General features: G+C 39.3%; 1 protein-coding gene across 1 annotated transcript in view; it reads left to right on the forward strand.

The window, feature by feature from the left end:
- Positions 1 to 23,777, forward strand: part of LANCL3 (LanC like family member 3) — a 96,187-nt gene extending 72,410 nt beyond the window's left edge. The window contains exons 2-5 of the mRNA XM_055338448.1: positions 3,830 to 3,953; positions 7,217 to 7,414; positions 14,178 to 14,385; positions 21,862 to 23,777. Of these exons, the coding sequence (XP_055194423.1) occupies positions 3,830 to 3,953; positions 7,217 to 7,414; positions 14,178 to 14,385; positions 21,862 to 22,021 (690 nt within the window). The 3' untranslated portion in view covers positions 22,022 to 23,777. The remainder of the gene's footprint in view (positions 1 to 3,829; positions 3,954 to 7,216; positions 7,415 to 14,177; positions 14,386 to 21,861) is intronic.
- The last annotated feature ends 327 nt before the right edge of the window (positions 23,778 to 24,104 follow it).

A 24,104-nucleotide genomic window follows, 5' to 3' on the forward strand; every position in this document is an offset into this window, starting at 1 on the left:
GTTAAACTAATGAAACTGTTTAAATCAAACCACCACGGACTTGCTTTGTATTTTTGAGATACCATAATTTATTTTAATTCAATGTAGGAAACAGTTTATTTAAAGAACCAAATCCGTCCAAGGTATCCACACACACATAGGCCTTTGATGCTACAAATATAGTAGAGGGAATTTGGGTTTGTTTTGGTAAAGGCCTGATGGACAGGGAGCTCCTGTCTGCCATCCCCAGTCACTTTTCTCCACCCCCACTGGAAATGCCAACTACCTCATTCCCAGGCCTCAGTGTCTCAGAAGCGCGGAAGCCATCTACTCAGAGGTAGTGAGTGTGCTCACAAGCTCATTCCTGTGTGCTGGCATAGAAATGGAGGGATGCCCGAGAAAGCAAATAGATGAGAAAAGGACTAGCACCTCCTGCCACATGTCTTCTTTCTGTGCTCTTTGCTGGGTCGGGGGTGGGGGGAGAGGGGAAGAGCACACTCTTCCTCAGTATTCCTCCTTTGCACACTTTGGATAAGCAGTGTTTTCACTTTTATTTGCCGATCAATAAACCCAAGGGTAGGTCTTGTCTGTTCCCAGAGATAAAGAACTGCATGCATAACTGGTCTTTATCCAGCCAACCTAGCACAGTTTTTCTTTGTTTTTTGCAGTGTTTCTGAGAGATAAGAGAAAACCACCCAGACATGATGCATGACCGGGGAGGTTTTGAAGTACTTTATAAACTCGTGCTCTATTCTGAGCGAATTGTTTTGTTATACAATAATTTACCCATGGATTAGGGGTGGAAAGAAAGGAAGAGGGCACCACATGTAATCTAAGTTGATTTTTTCCCCTGCATTTAAAATAAGCAGATGAACACACACGCAGAGACAGAGAGAGAGAGAACATGAATAAATGTTCAACTGAGGAAAGAATAAACTGATTTTCAAAGTAGTAGCATAGAAGTAAGAGAGAGAGAGAACATGAATAAATGTTCAACTGAGGAAAGAATAAGCTGATTTTCAAATTAGTAGCATAGAAGTAAGATAGGGAGAATTTTAGTACTTCAAATGAATACATACCCCGAAAATTCAATGACCTTATCTACAAAAACTGTTTCTGTCATATGGATTCAAGACCAGTATTGGTAGGCAGGACCTAAGTTCAGTTGAAGAGCCAGATATATTGCCAGGAAAATGTGGGCTGGGACCAGGTTAGAGTCCTATTAAATCCATGCCGTTCGAGGTTCTTAGTGGGTTTCTGAGAGCAAGCCAGTCAGGAGGGGTTGATATGAGACTGGGGACGGAAGCTATAAAGTAGAGTAAGACTCAGTGTAAGATGTTTTTATTTTTTTAAGATGTTTTTAATAGCAAATGAAAATTTGGGGTAGCAATTTGAGTGGATATAGGACAGGAGATCATTTAGGAGAAATTTGCTGGTCAGCTCTGGAAAGACCCAAGTTTGAGCCTTGAAATGATGGTGAAAATGCCTGGGAAGATAGAGCCTTCAGGAATTTTAGGCAGAAAGGAGTACAGCCAACAGACAAAGATAGATTGCTAATAGAAAGAAAATTGAAGCTGCAAGCCACGACATCATTATTTCTGAGCAACCAGATAGAAAATGGGATAGTAAAGTCTTAGTGAAGCTAAACAGTGCTTCCTTGTCTGTTATATACTCTGCATTACTGTTTCTTTCCACCCTTAGGCTCAGGAACTTAAATTGCTCTATGGTAGACTACTGGCTATATCTCATCTCCAGTGCTGGATAGTAAGTTCCATGTAGGGAAAAAATATGTCCTGGGTTTTGTAGAATTTCCGCCATAATACTGAGTATAGGGCCTTACTAGAATAGTAGCCCAGTAAGTGTTAATTGGCAGAAATAATTAATAAACAGACTCCTCTCTATGTAATTAATTTCCTAAATTAAATGCTAGATTTGAGGAGAGCAAAACCTGTATTATATTTTGCCCTTTTCATGTTGGGTAAATCAGAGGAGCAAAACCCTGCAAGGAAAGAAAAAAAGAAAAGAGGGGGGCGGGAAAGAAAAAAAATCATTCGTACTTTATTTCAGAAGTAATTGGTGAGTATAATGGTAGGTATCAGGCAGAAAGATTTGATGTGTGAGCCTTAGGAGAGAGACCAAAATCCAATGGACTTTTCCTTTCTTTTTTTTTTTTTTTGCTTTGTTTTTATTGAAGTTTGATTTGCCATCATATAGTATAACACCCAGTGCTCATCCCATCAAGTGCCTTCCTCAGTGCCTATCTCTCAGTTACCCCAACCAAGCCCCTACCCACCTCCCCTTCCACAACCCTTTGTTCATTTCCCAGAGTTAGGAGTCTTTCATGGCTTGTCACCCTCTCTAATTTTTCTCACTCAGTTCCCCTCCTTTCCCTTATAATCCCTTTCAGTATTTCTTATATTCCTCGTATGAATGAAACCATATGATGATTGTCCTTCTCTGATTGACTTACTTCACTCAGCATAATACCCTCCAGTTCCATCCACGTTGAAGCAAATGGTGGGTATTCGTCCTTTCTGATGGCTGAATAATATTCCATTGTATATATGTACCACATCTTCTTTATCCATTCATCTGCCAATTGGCTTTTCCTTGATCTTAGATTCATTTAATCAGGCTGAGGCTGAACTGCAGGTGATTTTTGGAGGAGCAGATGGGGGGTTGGGCAGTGGCCATAGTCACTCTAACTAGTACTTTTCTGGTGCAGGTCTGTATTTTTGGAAGGTTGGCTTTATAAGAACAGAGGTCTTGTTCCTTGTCATACCTCCAGGATCTAGAACAGCCTTTCTGCCATACAGTAGGGGCTTAAGAAATAACTAAGGAAGGAAGGGAAAGAGGGAAAGCTCTGCTTCTCATGCCTGTAAAAACCTGGCACTTAATTACTCCCAAAGACCCTGTCAGGTTCTGTGTTAAGAACTGAGGATACCAAGAAGGTGAGATGCCACAGTCTTTGCCCTCCAATAACTGATCGTCTAGTAGAGAGAGACAGAGACAGAGACATAACACACCAGAAGGTAAATGCTCCCCCAAAGAGTCATGGTGACCTAGGAGGAGTGAGCCCAATGGAGCTGGGAGCATCTCATCTGCTCAGAGGCAGAGTGGGGGGAAGGGCTGAAAACCTCTTGAACCTGAGCAGAATCCTAATAAACTCAACAATGCTTTGTAGGCTTGAGAACATCTCCATCTCTATAGTCCTAAAACAGACTGTGGGTAGAGTGAGTAAAATGTGGAAGGCTGCACGTCATTGCATTTTAGCCATTCTCTATTCAGAGTCATTGTGATTTTGAAAGTGATATTGCTTTAGTACTTACTGGACTTTGGTCTTGGTCTGGGAATGCAAAGGCTACAGAGAGTTCCTGCCATGCAGCAGCTTGTCCAAAACTGTGGCTTTACAAGCATAGCCTGAACGACACAAACCGAAGGCCCACTGTCTGGGCCAGGCCTGCGTGGCACACTGAGAGTGACAGCTTTGTTAAGGATAATCCGTTAGGCCTGGTCTTTGTTCTTTTCTGTGCAATTTCTTGTTCCTTTGACAAGGATTAATGATATAACCACTCTAAAGTGGGCTTTGCGTTTTAGAAAAGCCTACAGTGATAAAAGTGTGTATTTCCCATCAACACAGCAGATTTTCTGAAGAGGGTGGATAAACTTGACAACAAAGAGAGAATCGGGTGTTAAAAAGTTACTGCTGGCTAAGCTTATTTACATAGAGGAAAAGAATCTGGGGAATATGCTGATGGTCTTTAAGGAGAAAACCCAGTGTCCGTGAAAAAAAGATCCTGATTTGACTTCTGCTGCTTCTTGATTGATTCTTCTTGATTTCCTTCCTCAGGTGCTGACCCCAGCACAGATCAAATCAATTTGCCAGGCGATTCTGGACTCTGGGAAGCAGTATGCCATGAAAAAGAGAAAACCATTCCCTCTGATGTATTCTTACTATGGAACTGAATACTTGGGTGAGTGTAAGTGTTGGCAAAGGCCTGCAGGAAGAAGAAAGTCTCTAAGATCCTCATGGACTAAAAACTAGAAGGTTTTGTTTTATGATATAGGTCATCACCATTTGACTATGAACACTTTAAAATGCCATTTAAGAACAAATATTGGGGGCGCCTGGGTGGCTCAGTTGGTTAAGCATCTGCTTTGTCTCAGGTCATGATTCCGGGGTCCTAGGATCAAGCCCCACATGTGGCTCTCTGCTCAATGGGGAGTCTGCCTCTCCCTCTCCCTCCCCTGCCCCACTCATGCTCTGTTTCTCTCTCTTCCTCCCTCTGTCTCTCTCTCTCTCTCTCTCTCTCTCTCACTTACCCTTGCTCTCAAATAAAATCTTTTAAAAAATAAAATAAAAACAAATATTGATAGATGCTACAAATCACAATTTAATGTTTGTTCTCATAGTCTAACAGAAAGGTAGCTATTTTAATGATTGCTTGCACTAGAGACCAAAATCCTTATTCTAGATGGTGAGTTCATTGGCTGAATTCCACCAAAAGTTGGCCAACTGTTTACACACTGGTTGCCAGTGGTGTCTCTGCAGAGGGAAACAGGATGAAGCCACTAACATTTTCAAGTGTTTAATATTTGTGGATTAATAGCAGACTACTGAGTCATAATGGCTACTTTTGTGATATGAGGCATGTAAAGTGATAATTAGTTACTTTCTTTTTTAATCTTTCAGTGGCTCCCCAAACTCCCAAGCATGAGTCATGCAAGGCCCTTTGGAGATCACCTGCTCCCTTCTCCAAACTCAAGCTTTCTCTTTCTCCCTTTTCTGACTCTGTCCTGTATAATGTCCTACAAGCAAAGTGCTCTCATGTCTTCAAAATCTTTGTGCCCGTTCCTCTTGCCTAGAATGCCTGGCCTCCCTTAGTCCCTTCAACTATCTGTAATATGTACACCTAGACTTCAAGACTGATCAAACAGCATCAGAGCTACTGAGAAACTTTGTGTTTTTGGAAAAAGAGTTTATTGAATCCTCTCTGGAGAAACATTCACATCTTTCAGGTTTTACCCTAAAGCAAAATTGGTTAGTGTCAGGTCACCTTGCCATACTTTTATTGGAGCCCTTATCATGTCACATTGTAATTAGTGGCTTGCCTGTCCAGCCACGTCAGCAGGCTTTGTGCACCTTCAGGATGAGGGCTTTTGCTCACTTATCTTTGTGATCCCTAGAAATTTACCAAGAGCCTGTACATAATGAAGGTACCCAACTTCAGCAGTGAACTAGTAGTTCTCTGAGAGATTTCTCAAGGAATCTTTAAGTTCCTATCTGAATTTCTCTAGAATCAGACCTTGAGACAAAGACTTGAGTATAAATGGTGTATTTGGGAGATGGTCCTAGAAAGTGTTGATAGAGGAATGAGGAAGTGAGACAGAGTAGATAAAAAGGTTAATAGAGGATGTAATAGTGAGCAACTGTGGATAGCTGAGGCTTGGTTCCACTGGGGACCCTGAAGACCATCTAGAACATGTCTCAGAATTGTCCCACCCAAATGGTGAGGTAGCTGGGATATTCATCCATCAACTCCTTGCTTCATGGGTCAAGGGCTGCTCCCAGACCTGTTAATTCCCAAGGACTTTAGTCTTGGACCTGTGGGCTGGGCATATCCCTGTGGCTAGAGAAAGCCTCAAGCAGAATGAGAGATGCTTGAGGTAGAAGGTAGGAGAGGTGCACCAGAATGGTGAGTGTGGGCAAGGTGATGGGCAGGGCATGGGCAGTGTCTGCTAGAGTTCCTGAAGAGAACTATTCCTTTCATTTTTTTCCATCTTCTTAGAGAAATTAACATTCTAGACATTTGCATGTATAGCACAAACCAGATTGCTATCTACTGCATAAATATTTTCCTGGAAAGCTTTTTTACCTAACAAATTAAAATCCAGTGAAAGAAAGGTAACTTCAAGTGTTATGACTAAATTTTAGGAAGACTTGGTTTTTAAAAGATTTTATGTATTTGAGAGAGACAGTGAGGGCGAGTGGGGGGAGGGGCAGCGGGAGAGGGGAGAGAAAATCTCAGGCAGACTCCCTGCTGAATGCAGAGCCCATCTCAGGGCTTGATCTCAGGACCCTGAGATCACGACCTGAGCCGAAACCGAGAGTCGGACACTTAGTCAACTGAGCTACCCAGGCACCCCAGAAGAATCCTTTTTGACTGAATAAAACTGTAAGGCCATTTCTGGGTGGCCTGAGTGCAAAGATAAAGCTTAACTGTTATGGAGTTGAGTTTAAAGGAGAAGTTTTCAGAATATCTTGACCCCAGCACCACCCACCAGTCAACTTTCTCTACTCATTAGGAATGAGTGAAAACTTCTAGAGGGCTAGGCTGACTTTTTTTTACCTTTGTTAAGCTAGCTCCTTCTCCAAAAGCAGGCTCAGGCCTTTGTTAGTACAGTACCCTATGCTGGAACACCTAGGAAGACTTTGCTCAGGTGATACTACCTGTTTTGAACCTCGAGCACTTCTTGCACTCCTTCCTTGGTTCTCTTTTAGCTGCTGGTACACATCTCCAATAATAGCATTTATCGTTTCATATTCTGATTATTTATTTACAAGTCTGACTTTCTCACTATACTGGATGGGGAGGTCTTCAAGAGCATAAACGAAGTCACATGCATCTGTGTATCCTCAAGGTGTAGACAATGCCCAGTACACAGTGCTAACTGTGCAAGATTAAGGAATTAATACCAATTATTAGTGTTTAACTTTAGAGAAGAAAGGATTTAGTTTGTTCATTCGTCTATCTTCAGCACCTAGAACAGTAAAAGCTATTGATAAATTACAAAGTCAAAAAAATCTTTGCCTAAAACAGGGGTTGTCGCTAATTTTTTTTCCATAAAGGGATAGATAATATTTTAGGCTTTGTGGGCTATAAGGTCTTTGTCACAAATACAGCTCAGCCATTGTAGCACAAAAGCTGCTGTCTATAGCTATAGCTGTAGCAGCTATAGACAACACTTGAATGAATGTGGCTCTATTTCAATAAAACTCTATTTACAAAAAACAGGCAGTGAGTCAGATTTGACCCGCAGGCCATAGTATACTGATCCCTGTTCTAACATATGTCCCCCAGAAGTCTAGATCTTGGGCAACTTTATTATCATATTTCTGTGTCTGCTTTCAAGTAATATTGCCATTCATTTTTTATACTATGATTGTTTTTTCACTAAATTAAATGAGCTGTCCTTCCAATCGTGTGAACTAATTATGCTTTGTTTGTTGATATAGGAGCAGCTCACGGCCTGTCGTCCATTCTCCAGATGCTTCTTTCTTACCATGAGCACCTCAAGCCCTCAGATCAGGAGCTGGTATGGCAGAGTGTGGACTTCCTCATGGAGCAGGAACAGAACTGCAACTGGCCACCTGAGCTCGGCGAGGCCATCGAGAGAGAGAACGAGCTGGTGCACTGGTGCCATGGCGCCCCAGGTCTCACCCACATTATTATCTGAAAACATTGCCTTTCACTGGGCTTAGCCAAAGAGAGGTGTCTTTTCTGAGGAGTGAGAGTATTTTTCACCTTATGTCATTACTTTATGAGATACAAAAGTCAAGATGAAACTTGTCAAAGCTAAAAAAAAGTCTTGATCTGCAAAGGATCTTCAGAAATGATCCTGTAGTTTTAAAAATATATGACCTATATCTATTTGTATATAAATTAAACTAGCACTGTCCAATAAAATATAAGCCACATATAAAATCAAGTTTTTAGTAGCCCCATTAAAAATGTAAACAGAAACAGGTAAAATAAATCTTAATAATATGTTTTTTATAACCCAGCATGCCCCAAGTATTATTTCAACATGCAACCAATTTAAAACCTGAGCTGTTTCATATGTTTTTCATAGTAGAGTCTTTGAAAGCCAGTGTATATTTTATGTTAATACCCCATCTCAGCTCAGATTAGCCACAGGGCAAGTGCTCAGTGGCTGCATTGAACAATGTAGATCTGGAGGCTGGTAATTCAAAATATGGTCCCTGGACAAGTGGCATGGGCTGTATGGGAGCTGCGTAGAAATGCAGAATATCAGGCCCTATCCCAGATGCACTGAATCAGAATCAGTTAACAAGATTCCCACGTGATTTATATGCACTTTAAGGTTTGAGATGCACTATTACATAATTCTTCAAATGAGGATTTCCATCATCACCTAATAAAAAGTCTAGAGAACTGAGAAGACACCTGCAGTGTACTCTCTGGAATTGAGCCTAGAAACTCTATCAGACTCCATCATTTTCTTTCTTTCTTTCTTTCTTTCTTTCTTTCTTTCTTTCTTTCTTTCTTTTTTTTTATCCCATCACACTGTTAATTAGGCCTTCTGAGAAGGAGCAATTTGAAAGAAGCTAAATTCAAATAAATCAATTAATTTCAGTTTATTGGCCAGGGGAGAGAGATAAAATACCAAAATAACAAAAATTTTGGATTAGGAGTGGATTTAATTTTCAAGGCTATGCTTCAGTGCCATGAGCAGAGCTTTAAAATATATTCGATTCTTCTTTAGTTTGCGACCTGATTTTCATTACTTCCTTTCCCCTCCTTATCTAATTAATGTTCTATAATCCAGCTGCAATTTCAGTTTTTCTTTGGTACAGTTTGAGTTGAAGAATAACATACATTTTAGCTCATTGGCCGTATTTTCTCTGCCTGCCACATTTTACCTAAGGAAGGGACTTCAAAGGCTCCTGTGTGTGCTTATACCAGTGCCAGGGCATTGTGTCCAACCTAATTCCTGCTGGTGATAATTTGAGCCCATTTCTTCTTGCTTTGAACTTTTTGGAGAAAAACAAGTTATTTACCACTCTGGAAATGATAGTTCTTCATGTTACGCTCAGCACTCCCAAATCCCATTTCCCTTTAATCATTTTCATTGATAGTCTCTGTATATCCCCCAAGCACCCCCAGAATCCTTGAATTTTGGAGGTATCCCAAGTTAAATACCAAGTGTTTTAAAGGGACTCAATGTGCTACTAAAAGCCTTGCAAAGGATGGGAAGATAATCCATTAAAATGAGTGACTCCGTCAGTTAATTAATGGGGGTGTCTTGCAGGGCAATTTTTCCATCCTCTTTGTACATCACATTCCTTGTGTCTTTGTAAATCATGTACCATAACAATATAACATAGGATTTATCACCTTGGGGACTTTATTTGTCCTTGTATCTCATTCATGTTCTCTACCTTGGTAAGATTAAACATAGGTTGCAGAGCAAAATCATTTAACCCATGTAGTCCCTGAACTACCAAAAATAAACCAATTCACAAATGAACAAAGAACCAAATAGGGCCTATTATTTATGCCAACCTGCACTCCCACCTCAAGGGTACCAGTCTTCCTTTTATATGAGATATGCTAAATACAGCATAAGAGTGATTATAAATCTGATAAGTACAGGTTAAAGACCATCAAGTCGGCAACAGTAAACTCTCCCAAAATTCTAAAAAAAAGATGACTTAGAAAAATCATTTTCACTTGTTTGAGGAAAATATTTTTTGAGAATGGATTTGTGAACAGAGCAGATGGTTTGGGGCAGCAGACTGATTCTGTGAATAAAAACCTGCCAGAGATAATCCAAATGTGGACCTTCATCAAGGATACCTTATCTCTCCCTATAATTGCTTCCTATCGACTGTCCTTTAGCACACCTCTGTAGGTGACAGACAGCTGTAGTTATCTTTCAGGCAGTGTGGAAATAGTTCTGGCCTCGAAGTTAATAACTTTGGGTTCTAATTGTAGCTCCAACACTAACCACTAAATGACCTTGAGAAAACTGCTTTGTGCCTTTCATGGCTTTGTTTCTTCATCTGTGAAATGAGTATGTTGAGATGGAGAAATGAAAGTCAGTCTTTTTATCACCACAGATCCCCTTTATCCTGTGGATCCTTGCCCTTCCCTAGGGATATGTCCCAAGAGATCTGCAGGCACCCACATTTAGAAATAGGCAGTGTGGCATATAGGTTTTCTCACTAAATGCAATGAAGTATAGCAGGCAGATGCATATGACCTCTTCATAACCTTAATGATTCTGAAATACAGGATGAGAGTCATTTACAAAATCATTAAAACAAATGCCGTGTCTAAAATAAACTCTAGATTGCATTATGTTACATCATTACTGTGGTAACACTGACAGTGCATTTCCTTTCCTCTGTGTGAAACACAGGTGTGGCTGTTTTTTAAAATCCTTTCTCAAGGGCTCCTGGGTATATGACTTTGAATAGAGAACGAGGGCTTGTCCGGTGCAGGTGTCGTTGGTCACTAAGCTTTGTTGTGTACCGTACAATGCATGCCTCAGTGAAATTACAGACTGCAGAAGAGAACTGCGTGGTGATTGCTCCAGTATGTTAAAACCATGCGTGCCAAGTCTAGCTATTGTGAGGCTCTGCTAGATTGTGTGCTTTCGCAGGTCTAGCTTCTTAAACCATATTTCTTAAGTAACAATTTTCCCTCCAGTTGTGTTTGGTAAACACATATATTGTTGCTGACTTAAGTTTCTTATCGGTGCACGATAATTAGTGTTCCGGTGACAAAAATGACACGGTTCTTATCAAAAGCAAAGAAATCCAACATTCCTTTCTTTTAGATTAAGCAGCCTTATTGTGGATTTCAGTAGGTCAGGTTAGAAGACAACAGGTTTAGAAGTCTTTCAAGGTCCCTTCCATGTACTGTTCTGTGATCCAGGCTGCAGGAAGAGACCCTCTGCTCTGGTCGAACCATAGGATCAATAGCTATTAAACTGCCTTTGGCTAATGACCTGGCACAGTTAGTGGACCATATCACCCCTTCCTGCTTCCACATCTCATTTCTGCTTCAGTGTCAGCCTGTGCTGGGGTGAGAAATGAGACATTATAAAGTCAGCAGATGTTTGTGGAGCCTTTGCCATGTCAAACACCATGCCATAGACTAGGGGAGCAAAAATGAGCAAGATAGAGTTCCTGTCCATGGGTAGTTTGCACGATCCTAGGAAAGGCAGACACAGAAACACAATTTTAATATGATATCCTGTAAGTGCTAAGGTTTGTAAAGGGAATGATGAGGACTCAGAAGAGGGCTTCCGGGTGCCCCTCCAGGTTTAGGAAAGGCTTCCTGGAGGGCAGAAATACCTGAGGTGAGTTGGCCCGGCCAAGAAAGTTGGGAAGATTGTGCCAAGAAAAGTCACTCAGAGGCTTGGAACCAGAGTGGAGGAAGGGGAACTGCAGGTGGTTTGGTTTTACTGAAGTGAAAAGCTTCAAGTAGGTAATGGAGGAGATGTCAGCAGAACAGAGTAGGAGCTGAGACACAAAGGGCTTTTTGTGTCTCCATGGAGGCCAGCTTCACCTGGCTTCTGAGTAGAAGCTGAGAGGCATAGATTACACCACAGAGTTGGTCCATCTTGAGGCACGGAGCTGACCTTTGGGATCCCTGTGTCAGCTAGTCACTGGCTGAAATCTCCTCTCATTTGGCTGAGTGCAAATGTCCCAAGAAGAGGGAGCCATGAGCTTTCTTAGCAGCCAACTCATAGCAACTGAGAGATGTAGCACCTGCCTGTAAGGTAAAAGCAATCCAGCAGAGCACCAAGGGCTCCCAGTTCACTTGGCTATTTCTTCCTCATCTTTGGTAGTCAGGCTAGATAGTGTCACTCCCCCTAGTAGGCCTTTCCTGCCTCTAGGTGTGGGTCAGGAGCCTTCCTGTGTGCTTCCATGACAGCTCTATTTCCCTCATGTAACCTAATTAATGCCTCCAGTTAGGTTGTAAACACCATGAAGGGAGAGGCTTTTTAAAACCTTAGCACCTATTGCTGTACCTGGTATATAGTAGATGCTCAGTTGATACTTAAACAACCACTAAATCCTTTGAATCCTTTTTTTTAAAGGTTTAATTTATGTATTCATGAGAGACATACAGAGAGAGGCAGAGACATAGGCAGAGGGAGAAGCAGGCTCCCACTGGGGAGCCTGGTGCAAGACTCGATCCCAGGACCCCTGGATCATGATTAGAGCCAAAGCCAGACACTCAACCACTGAACCACTCAGGTACCCCTCTTCTGAGCCTTTTATTAACCTCTCTGCCATCTTTCTGCCAACATGATCAGCTCATAGCTACCCCATTGTACTCTCTTGACACCACTGTGGGACATTGTGTCTATAATACTAATCACACCATTAAAAATAAAAACCAACCAATCCACAACAAAATCCCTCCCACTGGTTCCCTATGGCCCACAGAACACAGTCTATGCTGCCTAACTGGACTTGTAAAACCATCCATAACATGAACCCAATCTAACTTTCTATCTCCCTGTCCTGTTGGTTAGAACACTATACCTGTGGTCTTCATGTGGATTGTTTGTCCTGCCTCCAAATCTTTGCCCTTATTGATCTTGATGCCTCGAAATGCTGTCTCTAACTCATGTTGGGCCTAGAGTTTCCTACGCATCCTACAAAGTCCTGAAGAAAGCCCTACTTCTAGGCCTCACCCAACTCTCTCCCTTAGGGAACTTCCACTTTTTTGATCCCTCTAGTGTTATTGACAGCATCATTCATTTTATGTTCCAACAGCATCATGAACTACATGTCCTATTATGTATTAGTCACATGGACAAATTTTTCTCTCTCTTTCTAGACAGTACTTTCCTGAAGGTCAAAAATTTTGTTTAGCATCTGTTTTGTATAACCCAAGGCCAGGGCTGGCTACATCATTTGGGGGGCCCAGCACAAGGTGAAAATGCAGCCTTCTTTAAGAAATGGATCATTCATTTCAAGATGGTAACAGCAGAGTATTAAACCCAGCATGAAGTCCTTCTGGAGGCCCTTGAAGACGATTGTACAGGTCACGTGCCCATGAAGCAAGCCCTGCCTAGGGCTATGTATACAGTAATCAATGACCACTTACAAATGTATGGATACATGAATGAATCAATGTGTAATAAGTTCAATTCTTTTAAAATCATCTTTTAGCTTGTGGGAGATACTTTGTTCCTAGAACGGAAGGACAGTGTGCTGTAGGCAACCATTGTCAGTAGTTGACTGGAAAGCCTTGGCTGAGGAGAGTCTGTTGTTATGTATTAATCATAGGAAGTGTTAGAGGATGAATTCTAAAAGAATAAAATCATGACTCATACAAATATAAAATAAACATATGTCAACAATTTTACTTAGTTCATTAATTAACGAGGGAACCAGAAAGGTACTACAACTAGTTTCAAAGGAAAATCCTAGGAGCTGACATGTTTATGGGCCATTAGGAATGCTGACAAGGATTTGCTTAAAAAATGCAAAACTGGGCAGCCTGGGTGGCTCAGCGGTTTAGCGCTGCCTTCAGCCCAGTGTGTGATCCTGGAGACCTGGGATCAAGTCCCATGTCAGGCTCCCTGCATGGAGCCTGCTTCTCCCTCTACCTGTGTCTCTGCCTCTCTCTCTGTGTGTGTCTCTCATGAATAAATAAATAAAATCTTTTTTTTTTTAAAAAAAGCAAAACTGGCTGCTTCCACAAAGGCTGAGGGAAATCAATCCAACCTCTACCAGACAGAATGTGGTTTTCTAGGAATAGGAATTATTTGCATTACTATCAGTTGTTCACAAGGTACTTTCTGTCCCCCCAGAGTTGTAAAATAGCCTGGTCAAAAGATAATGAAAGGCACAGATAACTCTGATGAATGAGGTAGTCGAGATACCTACTAAATTCCAGTCTTCCCCACTTTAGGAGAGAGGTGGAGACAATGCAGGAGAAGGATCTTGTGTTACTAATCTCCTCCCAGAATAGGAGCCCCTGGAACTTGGGGGAAATTGTTTTTATTAATAGCTGTCGCTTCTCTTGTTTCTGTTCTTGGCTGTGTAATGGAGATTGCCTCTGTGGAGGAGTTTTGAAGGCAAATGTCTTCCTTTGGAACAATCAAGTAGGGAAGGACTCACTTCACAGCTGGAGTAGAAATCTTGGCCAGGTCCTCTGGGATCCTTGTTGTTTCTGGAAGGACTCCCAGTTTTGCCTTAAGAAAAGGTGTATTGGTATAAGCACTTTAACATTACAAATTCGGAACCTCCGTTGGGGAATGGGCAGACTGTATAAACACGTAGTCATTTCAAATAGCCAGATATGCATAAGGCTTACCAGAGCATGCACCATTAAATATTAACCCATTTGTGAATTATGGATTATATCACTCTATACTTGTTGCTCTTTCTGCAGGGGTCAGTGATGTCTTTGATGTTTCCACAGGAATTGCCTATCTGTTTGCCAAAGCTTATCTGGTTTCCAAAAAACCACAGTACCTTGACACGTGTATCCGGTGTGGGGAACTGACATGGCAAAAAGGTCTGCTAAAGAAAGGACCAGGGATTTGCCACGGTGTAGCTGGCAGTGCCTATGTTTTCCTGCTGCTCTACCGGCTCACGGGAAACTCTAAATACATCTACCGAGCCCAAAGGTCAGCTGATCTTTGCATGTATTTTTTTCTAAACGTTAATCAAATTCATGTTCTGAACAGGTAAGAGTCACATAGCTGGAAAAGTGAAAAAAGACATACATCAGCTGTGTACTCTAGCAATTGGGTTCTCTTCTCAGGTGACGATCAGCGTTCACAGTTTCTTAGTTAACTTGGAGATACTCTGTGTATATATATAAGCAAATGTACTATATATAAAGTTTCCTCCCTCTTTTTTTATACAAGTGGTGTAGCACCTTGCTATCTTAATGATTACCCTAAATCAGCACATAAGCAACTCCTCATTTTTATTGTTGCATAGTTTTACATTGTATGAATGAACCAGAGTTTAGTTACTAGGTCCCGTGTAAAAGGATATGTGCATTTTTGCCAGTATTTTGCATTATGAATAATGCTATCATGAATAACCTTGCACATGTACCATTTTGCACATGTATGGGTATATCTGAAAGATAAAGACCTAGAAGTATAATTGCTGGGCCAAAGGTATGTATAATTGAGATTGTCTTTTATTTTAATTTTTAAATTTTTTTAGTGTTGAGTGTGATTTATTGTTATTATATTAATCATACATTCTGATTTTCCTATTAATTTTTTAGTATATATTTTTTATTGGAGTTTGAGATTATCTTTTATTTTGGTAAGAATGTTTCACATTACATCCGTCTTCTTTACATGTTTTCTTTAAAGATTTACTCATTTATTTTAGAGAGAGAGAGCACGAGCAGGAGGGGCAGAGGGAGAGGGAGAGAGAATCTCAAGCAGACTCCATACTGAGCATGGAGCCCGATGTTGGGCTTGATCCCACAACCCCGAGATCATGACCTGAGCCAAAACCAAGAGTCAGATGCTTAACAGACTGCGCCACCCAGGTGTCCCCCTCTTAACATATTTTTAAGTGTATGATACCATATTGTTAGCTGTAGGCACAGTGTTGTACAGCAGATTTCTAGAACTCATTCACCTTGCATAGCTGAAACTTTATACCTATTGATCGACAACTTTCCATTTTCCCTTCTGTCCCCAGTGCCTGGCTACCACTATTCTATTCCCAGCCTCTATGAGTTTGGCTATTGTAGATACCTCATATGAGTATTATCATGCAGTATGTGTTTTTTTTTTTTTTTTGTTAACGGCTTATTTCACTTAGCACAATGTCTTCATCTATCATTTAGAACAGTGTCTGACACATAATTACTGCAATGTAAGTGTTCATTATTATTATTACTAAAAATTAGAGTTCTGTCATTCCAGACATTTCTCTATGCATAGATGCACGTTCATATATCTGTGTATATATAACTATGTGTGTATATATACATATATATACATGCACATAAATAAGATCCTACTATTATGTACATATAACAGTATCATACATGCCATTAACAGCTTATAATTTTAAATGAACAGTTTTTTTAAAAAAATTTCTTTTTTTTAATTTTTATTTATTTATTTATGATAGTCACAGAGAGAGAGAGGCAGAGACACAGGCAGAGGGAGAAGCAGGCTCCATGCATCAGGAGCCCGACGTGGGATTCGATCCCGGGTCTCCAGGATCGCGCCCTGGGCCAAAGGCAGGCGCCAAACCGCTGCGCCACCCAGGGATCCCTAAATGAACAGTTTTTAAGGGACAACCTTCATTTCAGTTTGTATAGATCTATCTCATTATTAAAATGGCTATATAGTTATTCATTATAGATGTACCATAATTAATTTCACTAGTCTTTAAGTAATGGATACTTGATACCTATGTGGTCTTTACGAATAACAAGAAAAATTGTCCCAGATATCCAGTACATACATTTCTATGCCCTCATGCAAGCATTCTTGTCACAGAAATTTTAGAATTGAAGTCATTAGACCCATGGGTATTTCTAGCCTGTCTTTATCTTTTGCCCATTTTTAATCCTAATGTGGTGCTTGTCTTGAGAATTGTAACTCTTTGTTACAATATATGCTGTAAATATTTTCCTACTTTGCCATTTGTCCTTCAATTTAGCTGGTAGTCTTTTGCCAGACCAAAGTGTTTTTTTTAATATTTTATTTATTTATTCATGAGAGACACACACATACACACACAGAGAGAGAGAGAAAGAGAGAGAGAGAGAGAGAGAGAGAGAGAGAGAGAGAGAGAGAGGCAGAGACACAGGCAGAAGGAGAAACAGGCTCCATGCAGGGAGCCTGACATGGGACTTGATCCCGGGTCTCCAGGATCACACCCTGGGCTGAAGGTGGTGCTAAACCCCTGAGCCACCCAGGCTACCCGCCAGACCAAAGTTTTAAGTGTTTTTCTTGTCAAACTTTCAAGATTTCTGGATTTTGTGTTATGCTTAAAAATACCTTTCCCACTCCAAGATTATAAAAATATTAATTTACATTGTCTTTTAGTACCTTTGTGATTTTATTTTAACCTAAAAAAATAAATTTATGCCTCCTTCACCCATTTAAAAGCTATCTTAACTTTCAAATCTTTGACTAATCTAGAATTTACTTTTTTAGGGGCACCTGGGTGGCTCAGTGGTTGAGGGTCTGCCTTTGGCTCGGGTCATGATCCTGGGGTCCTGGGATGGAGTCCCACATGGGGCTCCCTGCAGGGAGCCTGCTTCTCCCTTTGCCTGTGTCTCTGCCTGTCTCTGTGAATAAATAAATACAATCTTTAAAAAAATAGAACTTTTGATAACAGTGCTATCTGGATATCTATCTTTGTGTTTTTTAATGATGAAACAAAACTTTCCAGTAGTATCTATTGACCAGTTACCCCAATGATTTGAAATGCCAAATTTATCATAAACAATTAATATGCATGTTTGTTTCTGGACTTACCATATTTTATTATTCATTTTTTCTAGTTTTTCTTAGCTATTTTCTCTTATTTATCTTCCCAATTATATTTTAGAATCAATTTTCAGATTTAAAAAAATCCTGCAGCAATTTGATTGGAATTTCAATAAATTTATAGTTTAGTGAGCATTAACATCCCTAGAATGTTGTTTTTCTATACAGGAACATGATATATTTTCCCTTTATTTAAGTTTTCAGAAATGTCATTTGGTAAGGTTTTGATCTTACAAAGAAGGTCTTGCATGTTTCTTGTTAATTTTATTCCTAGGCATTTTATGTTTCCAGGTCTGCACTATATTTTCAGGCCATTTATTACTGGTATTTATGAAAGCTTTTTAAGATGTGCATATTATTGCAGTTTAGCAATCTAACATGCACTTCTTTCATATACATCTGCATTGTATCTTATAAACAATTTTGATAGCTATAATGATATATCTGGCTACCCTTCTGAACTCTGTTACTGTCTCTATTAGATTTTCATTAGAGTCCATTGGATTTTCTAAATAGACACATATGTTTGCAAATAATTATAATTTTGTTACTTCCTTCCTCTTTTATATTCTCTCCTTCCCCCTCTCCCTCCTTGCTTGGTTCAGAATCTCCATAAAAATGTCCATTATTATGAGCCATAGTAATGCTGATTTTATTGGAATACTTCTTTGCTTCACCCTGACCTTTGAAATGTGCTTCTTATGCTGTGTATCATGTCGGATTATGACACTCCTCTGTTCAAGATAATCCAGTGGCTTCCCGTATGACTCAGAGTAAAAGCCAAGGTCTGTCCTCTGAACAAAAGGCGCTATAAGGATCTTGCCTACCATTACCTCTGTGAGATCATCCTCTACTCTTTTCCACCTAGTTCTTTCTACCACAGTGGCTTCCTTTTGATTTTTTTAAGGTGCCAGGTACAACCTACCTCACAGTCTTTGAAATTTTGGTATCCCCCCTATCTGTAATGCTCACTTTCTATATATATCTCCCAGCCCTCTGACTTCATTCAGACCTTCACTCTAAAGCTATTTTCTCAGAAAAGTCTTCCCAAGCCAATTTAGCTAATATTCAGTGTTAAGAAACATAAAAGACCCTTTATGATATTTGCCCATAGGCACTGAAGGAAAAACACTAACATATGCCCATCCTCCGTTTGAAGCTTCACTGTTCAGGAATTCTGTTAATGCAGTTGGATTCATGGCTCCCTAATCTGTTTGGCTGCAGCCTGACCCTTTACTTCCCAAATCCACATTTCTCTACAAAGGAAAGTCATTTTGGATTCTATTTAGACTAATGCGATACCACCTTCGTAACAGGTTTCATCAGAGATTGTCATGCCCTAGAAAGCCTAGTAAAAAGTGCCAGAACAACCACTATATTTTTTTGGCAGACCAGTCCTAGTTTACAGAGTCTTATCTATGAGGTTCTGGAGTCCAGGGCCCTTCAGGCAGCTTCCATTTTTCACTTCCAGGTAGAGCCTGAAAACGTGCAGCTAATATCTGAATATTTCGGGGGCATTGCATTTCATTGCCTTAGTGTACTGAAATTTCTACTTCATTATAATTCAAAGTTAACTATGCTATGGCCCAAACTGGGGAATCTTCCCTAATTTTGATGGGTCCTAAAACAGTAATGTCAAACAATATGTACCTTCCTGTAATAAACATTACTTGGTCATTGGTTGAAAATTATAGTTGCAGAAAAATAGTTGATAATGCTTTCAGTTTCTTCCATCATTAATTATTCAGGGTTTCTACCTCTTCTTGAATTAATTTTGGTAGTGAATATGTTCTATAAAAGCATTTAGTTCGTATGGATTTTCAAATGTTTGATGTAAAGCTTTAACAGTATAGTTCCATGATATTCTAAATTTCCCATGTCCTTTTACTTTCCTAATGCTTTTTTTTTTTTTGGCCAGACACCAGAATTTTGTCTATGTCATTCTTTCAAGGAACTAGCTTTTGGCTTTATTGATTCTTTTTGTGTTTCTTTTGCTTATTAATTCATAACTTTCTGCCTTTATTTTGATTTTCTAGTTTTCCTTTCTTTTATTTCCTACAGTTAAAAAATGTTTCATTAGAATATCTTACATCATTCTTATAATAATAATAATAATAATAATAGTAATAATAATAATAAAATTCTCAGATGAATGAATTTTCCGGAGTTCAATTTTTGTCATAATCAATAGGTTTTGATACGTAATGTCCTCAGTATCTGTACTCTTTTTAGCTCTAGAATTACTATCTGACTTCCATTTTGACAGAAGTTTTTAGAAGAATGAATTTGTTAGTTTGAATTTGACATCACTGGATAGATTTTGGGAGCAATCATTTTTACTTTAATGTGCTAACACACTATATGGGTCAGAACACAATGAAACCGCTACTCTCATACATCACTGGTACTCTTATAAATTGCTATATATTTATTTAGAAATCATTTTGAAAAGCACAAAAATGTTTATTTTTAGGCAAAAAAAATGGAGGATACTAAATATTATATAGACTATAATTTCAGTAATGTGCTAAATAAGTCAAAGATTAGGGGGAAAGAAAGGTCCAGAGGAGAAAGCAAAATTAACTGTGGGTTTCTTTTAAAGTATCGTGGAATGGTAGTCTCTGTTTTACAAACATTTTCACTATGTTTATGTGAAAAATGATATTTGCCCTATATCAAATGCTTGCCATATGCTCAGAGCCTAATATATGGTATCTTTAATCTTTACAGGTAATCTGACCCAATTTTGCAACTTCACCATTTTAAAATCAGATTAACAAATTTGCCAAAGGTCATCTAACATAAAATTATCAGAGTTGGGTATCTCAGCTCCAGATCCCTTCCTCTTTCTGCTCTACCAGGGCTTCTTTTTTTTTAATTTTTATTTTTTTTTTTGATAGTCACACAGAGAGAGAGAGGCAGAGACATAGGCAGAGGGAGAAGCAGCCTCCATGCACCGGGAGCCCGACGTGGGATTCGATCCCGGGTCTCCAGGATCGCGCCCTGGGCCAAAGGCAAGCGCTAAACCGCTGCGCCACCCAGGGATCCCTCTACCAGGGCTTCTTAATCTAGGGTTTGTGAATTTACTTGAGAAAAGTATTATCTCAAACTGAGATGGAGCATTACCTCCAATTCGGAACATAAGTAATAAGCCACAGGAGAATTAGCAGTAGCTATGACTCTCGCCAGTAGAAGTCATAGATATGACTCTTGTTATAGATGTTATGAAATATATTTGACTCTCATCACTACTTAGAAATGTCTGCAGTTATTAGACCCATTATATCTTGTTATTTAATGTGTTAATAAAAAATCCATATATTATTACTTCATAAATTTGGTTTGAAAACTTTTGCTGTGCCTTGATATAATTAATTTCCTTGGGAATCCTGTGTATTTTATTTTCTATATTTGAAGACTTTTTTTCTGGAAGAAGTCCAGACTGCGAAGTGATCCATGACACTGTAAAGGTTCTGTCTCCTTGAAGCTATACTTTGAAGTTTCATTGCATAATTAAAAGTTTTGAATTAACTCTTAAGGGGCATAATCATTCTACTGTTTAAAATTTTGAACTCCATTGAAAAATTGTTGCATATTCAGGAAAACAGTTGATAGAAAAATGGTGCTGAACAGAATTGCAATATGTTTCCTGCTGACTTATTTTAAGCTACTACTGATAATTCCAAGAGCCCTAAAAAGATCAAATAAGTAATTACTCTTCATAGGACCCCCCTCCCACACACACACATAGTACCAATAATCTAAATTTATGGCAGTATCAGCTCTCAGGCCTTACCAACCTGTGAGTTCCAGCTTCTGAATTGGTGATTATTTGTGTTTTTGACAGAAAGTAATAGAGGAGGTTCGTAAAGAGATAACACAGGTCACAGCACTTTCAAAGCTGTAAACTATTACAAATGTTACTCATTATAAATAATTTGAATAGGATTTGTGGCAAATACAGGTAGAAGAAAAAGGATCTTTAGAGAATCCAGAGACTAGTGATTTATTTTTAAGGCAGATGTCCTAAAAATAATCTATCTTGTAGCTGAATTTGCTATTTGATGTCATGATTATAAAATGCTGTTTGCCTTTTCCCATTCATCTTATTCCTTTGTTTGCCCAAAGCACAGATTGTATAAAATCTTGCCCATTTATTTTCACAGTCTCTGCTCTCTGTCACATATAAATGAAACCTAGCTCAGAAATGATATGGCTGCAGAAACATAGCATATTTACTCTTCTAAAGGAACAGTCATACATCAGCTTGCTTCTATTCAAAATAAATAAAAATATGGTTATTTATCTGTCTCTTTTTAGTTTTAATTATCAGATGACAGAAGGAATGAAAGCCACAGAAAATACCAAACTGCTTTGCAAACTCTGACAATAGTTGAACTTGCTTGTCAACATAATTTGTTGTGAAACATACACAATTATGTAACAGATCCTCCTTTTAACAGAGAAAAAGGCTTTCTTAAAATATTGTACAGTTTTGCAAAGAAATTGGTGCTAGAACTTTAACTTAGCAGAGAGGAGAAATAAGCAACTCTAGGCCAATAATATGGAAACAGTCATGTTAAAACTGCTCATATTTTTTTTTCTTTTTCTTCTTCTTAGGTTTGCTGAGTTTTTATTTACAGAGGAATTCAAGGCCGGTTCTCGAGTCCTTGAAAGTATATACAGCTTGTATGAAGGCTTCTCCGGGACGGTGTGCTTTCTGATCGATCTGCTGCAGCCCAATCAAGCCGAATTCCCTCTCTTCAGTGTCTTTGTCTAGAAGGTTCCCTCTCCCACTGTGGCCCTGCAGAAAGTCCCTGAGATTTCCCGAGCCTACCCGAGGCAGTTTCCACATAAGCCACATTCAATGGTATCACAACCATGAGCCTTAACATTGCCGCCCCGAAGGAAGGAAGGGAGGGAGAAGGCAGGAAGGCAACATGATACCAGACTTCAGGGAGAACAGTTTGAGAACCTGCAGAATAAAGACACCACAACTCTTCCAAAAACCAGAGAGATTTAAAATTTCAGGGAATTATTGTGAAACTAGAGCTCAGAGGAAAAAGGGAAAGAGAAATAATACGTTTTTCAGTTATGGCATATAAAACAAAACTGAAATGTGGACTCTGTTGATAAAATGCCAGTACCCTTGCAACTGGAAAGAGAATCTGACCATCTGTGGGTGCCCTCCACCCCTAAATTCAGAAATAAACACAGTCAAAAACTAAAGTGATTGCCCAGCTGAAAATTGCTGGGAGGGATGAAATGTCAGGTTGCTGAAAGGACAAAAAAGGAAACTCTTGGTTGTCCTCTGTCTTTACTTATTGAAATTTATGGGTTTTACTGAATGGAGAAATCTGCATAATGGATCTCTATTTTATCATTACCCTGGGCACTTTAAAGGAAACATATCATAACCTTTTTTTTTAAACAATTTTCATTTTTAAGTAATCTCTATGCCCAACATGCGGCTCAAACTCACAACCCCAAGATCAACAGCCATACACTCTACCTGCTGAGTCAGCCAGGCGCTCCAAAACATATCATAACTTAGTTGAAATCCTGAAATTCTGAATTTCTTTAGGCCTTACATCTCTTTTCCTGGCTCCTTTTTCTTTCCTAAAGCTCAGTTAGAAAAGTAAAATTCACAGGCTAGCAAATACTGTAGCAAGTATTGCTGTCCAATGTTTTTCTCAATTTGAAGTGTGAGCTATGTATTCTCTATTGTTAATTTATATTGAAATGCTTATGTAATCCCTATGGAGCTATTAGATGAACTGTAAAATACACTCATGGTAAAAATCATTCATCTCAAAGATCAGGGTAGCTACTACGAAGATATGTTGTTTCTGCCTTTGATGGAACACCGTGTCCCCTGGGACAGGCAGACCCTGGCTGAGAAAGGGACCTGGCGATAGTGAAAAGAACATTGGTAAAGTTTATGCTGTTAGATTAAGAGATGAGCGAACTCCTTGGCGGCTCACCTTACACTTCAAGACACAGGTTCCACTAGAAACTCTCTACAATATCCACTGAGCCAAGTTGCCATATTAAAGTCTACCCTGTTGTAAACACATAAAGGGGTCATTGGCAATTTCATATATCAGAGTGAGGAGGGACTTGCGTACCATACAAGATATAAGAATTATTGAAATAGTCATTAAATATTTGTATATATGTGATAGATGTAGAATATATACATATATATTCTACATCTACATCTATCTCCATGTAAACCCAAACACTTATTAAGTTCGTAGTTCCTAACTTCTTGATTTATAGATAAACTGGGAGGAGTTGGGAATACTGTTGCGTAAAATATGTGTGTGTCTGTGTGTGACCTGGCATGTGTGTGCATGTATGCACACTCATTTCTCTGGGAAGAGGTTCTCTAGCATTCATAAGATTCTCAAAGAATCTGTGGCTGAAAAAGGTAAGAGGTACCTTTGTATATTTTTTTACTTTATGTTTGCACTCATCAGAACAAGCTAGGACAAAATGATTTGGAAAAGCATGCACCTTTTTTGTTTATTGTTTCATTTTCACATCCTCAGAAATAAATATATACACTTGGCCTCAGTTGTTCATCTTTGAAAATACTCAGGTTGGAGCAACACCACATAAAAGGCTTCGGATGACTCCCAAAGTTGGGTTCTAGAAGTTCTTCCATGAATAGTCTAGGCCTTCTCAGAAAGCCTTAAGGCGAAATGCCTTCTATGGAGTAGTCTTCTTTTGAAATGACAGTGGTCCCTGCTTTTCAGCATCTGGTTTTAGATTCATTTCCTTTGGCCTCTATAGGCTGAAGGTAATAAGCATCCAATATACAGGGCTTTATGGAATACATGCTTTTTTTCATCATCCAA

The sequence above is a fragment of the Nyctereutes procyonoides genome, unplaced genomic scaffold, assembly GCF_905146905.1.
Source record: "Nyctereutes procyonoides isolate TBG_1078 unplaced genomic scaffold, NYPRO_anot_genome, whole genome shotgun sequence".
NCBI lineage: Eukaryota > Metazoa > Chordata > Mammalia > Carnivora > Canidae > Nyctereutes > Nyctereutes procyonoides.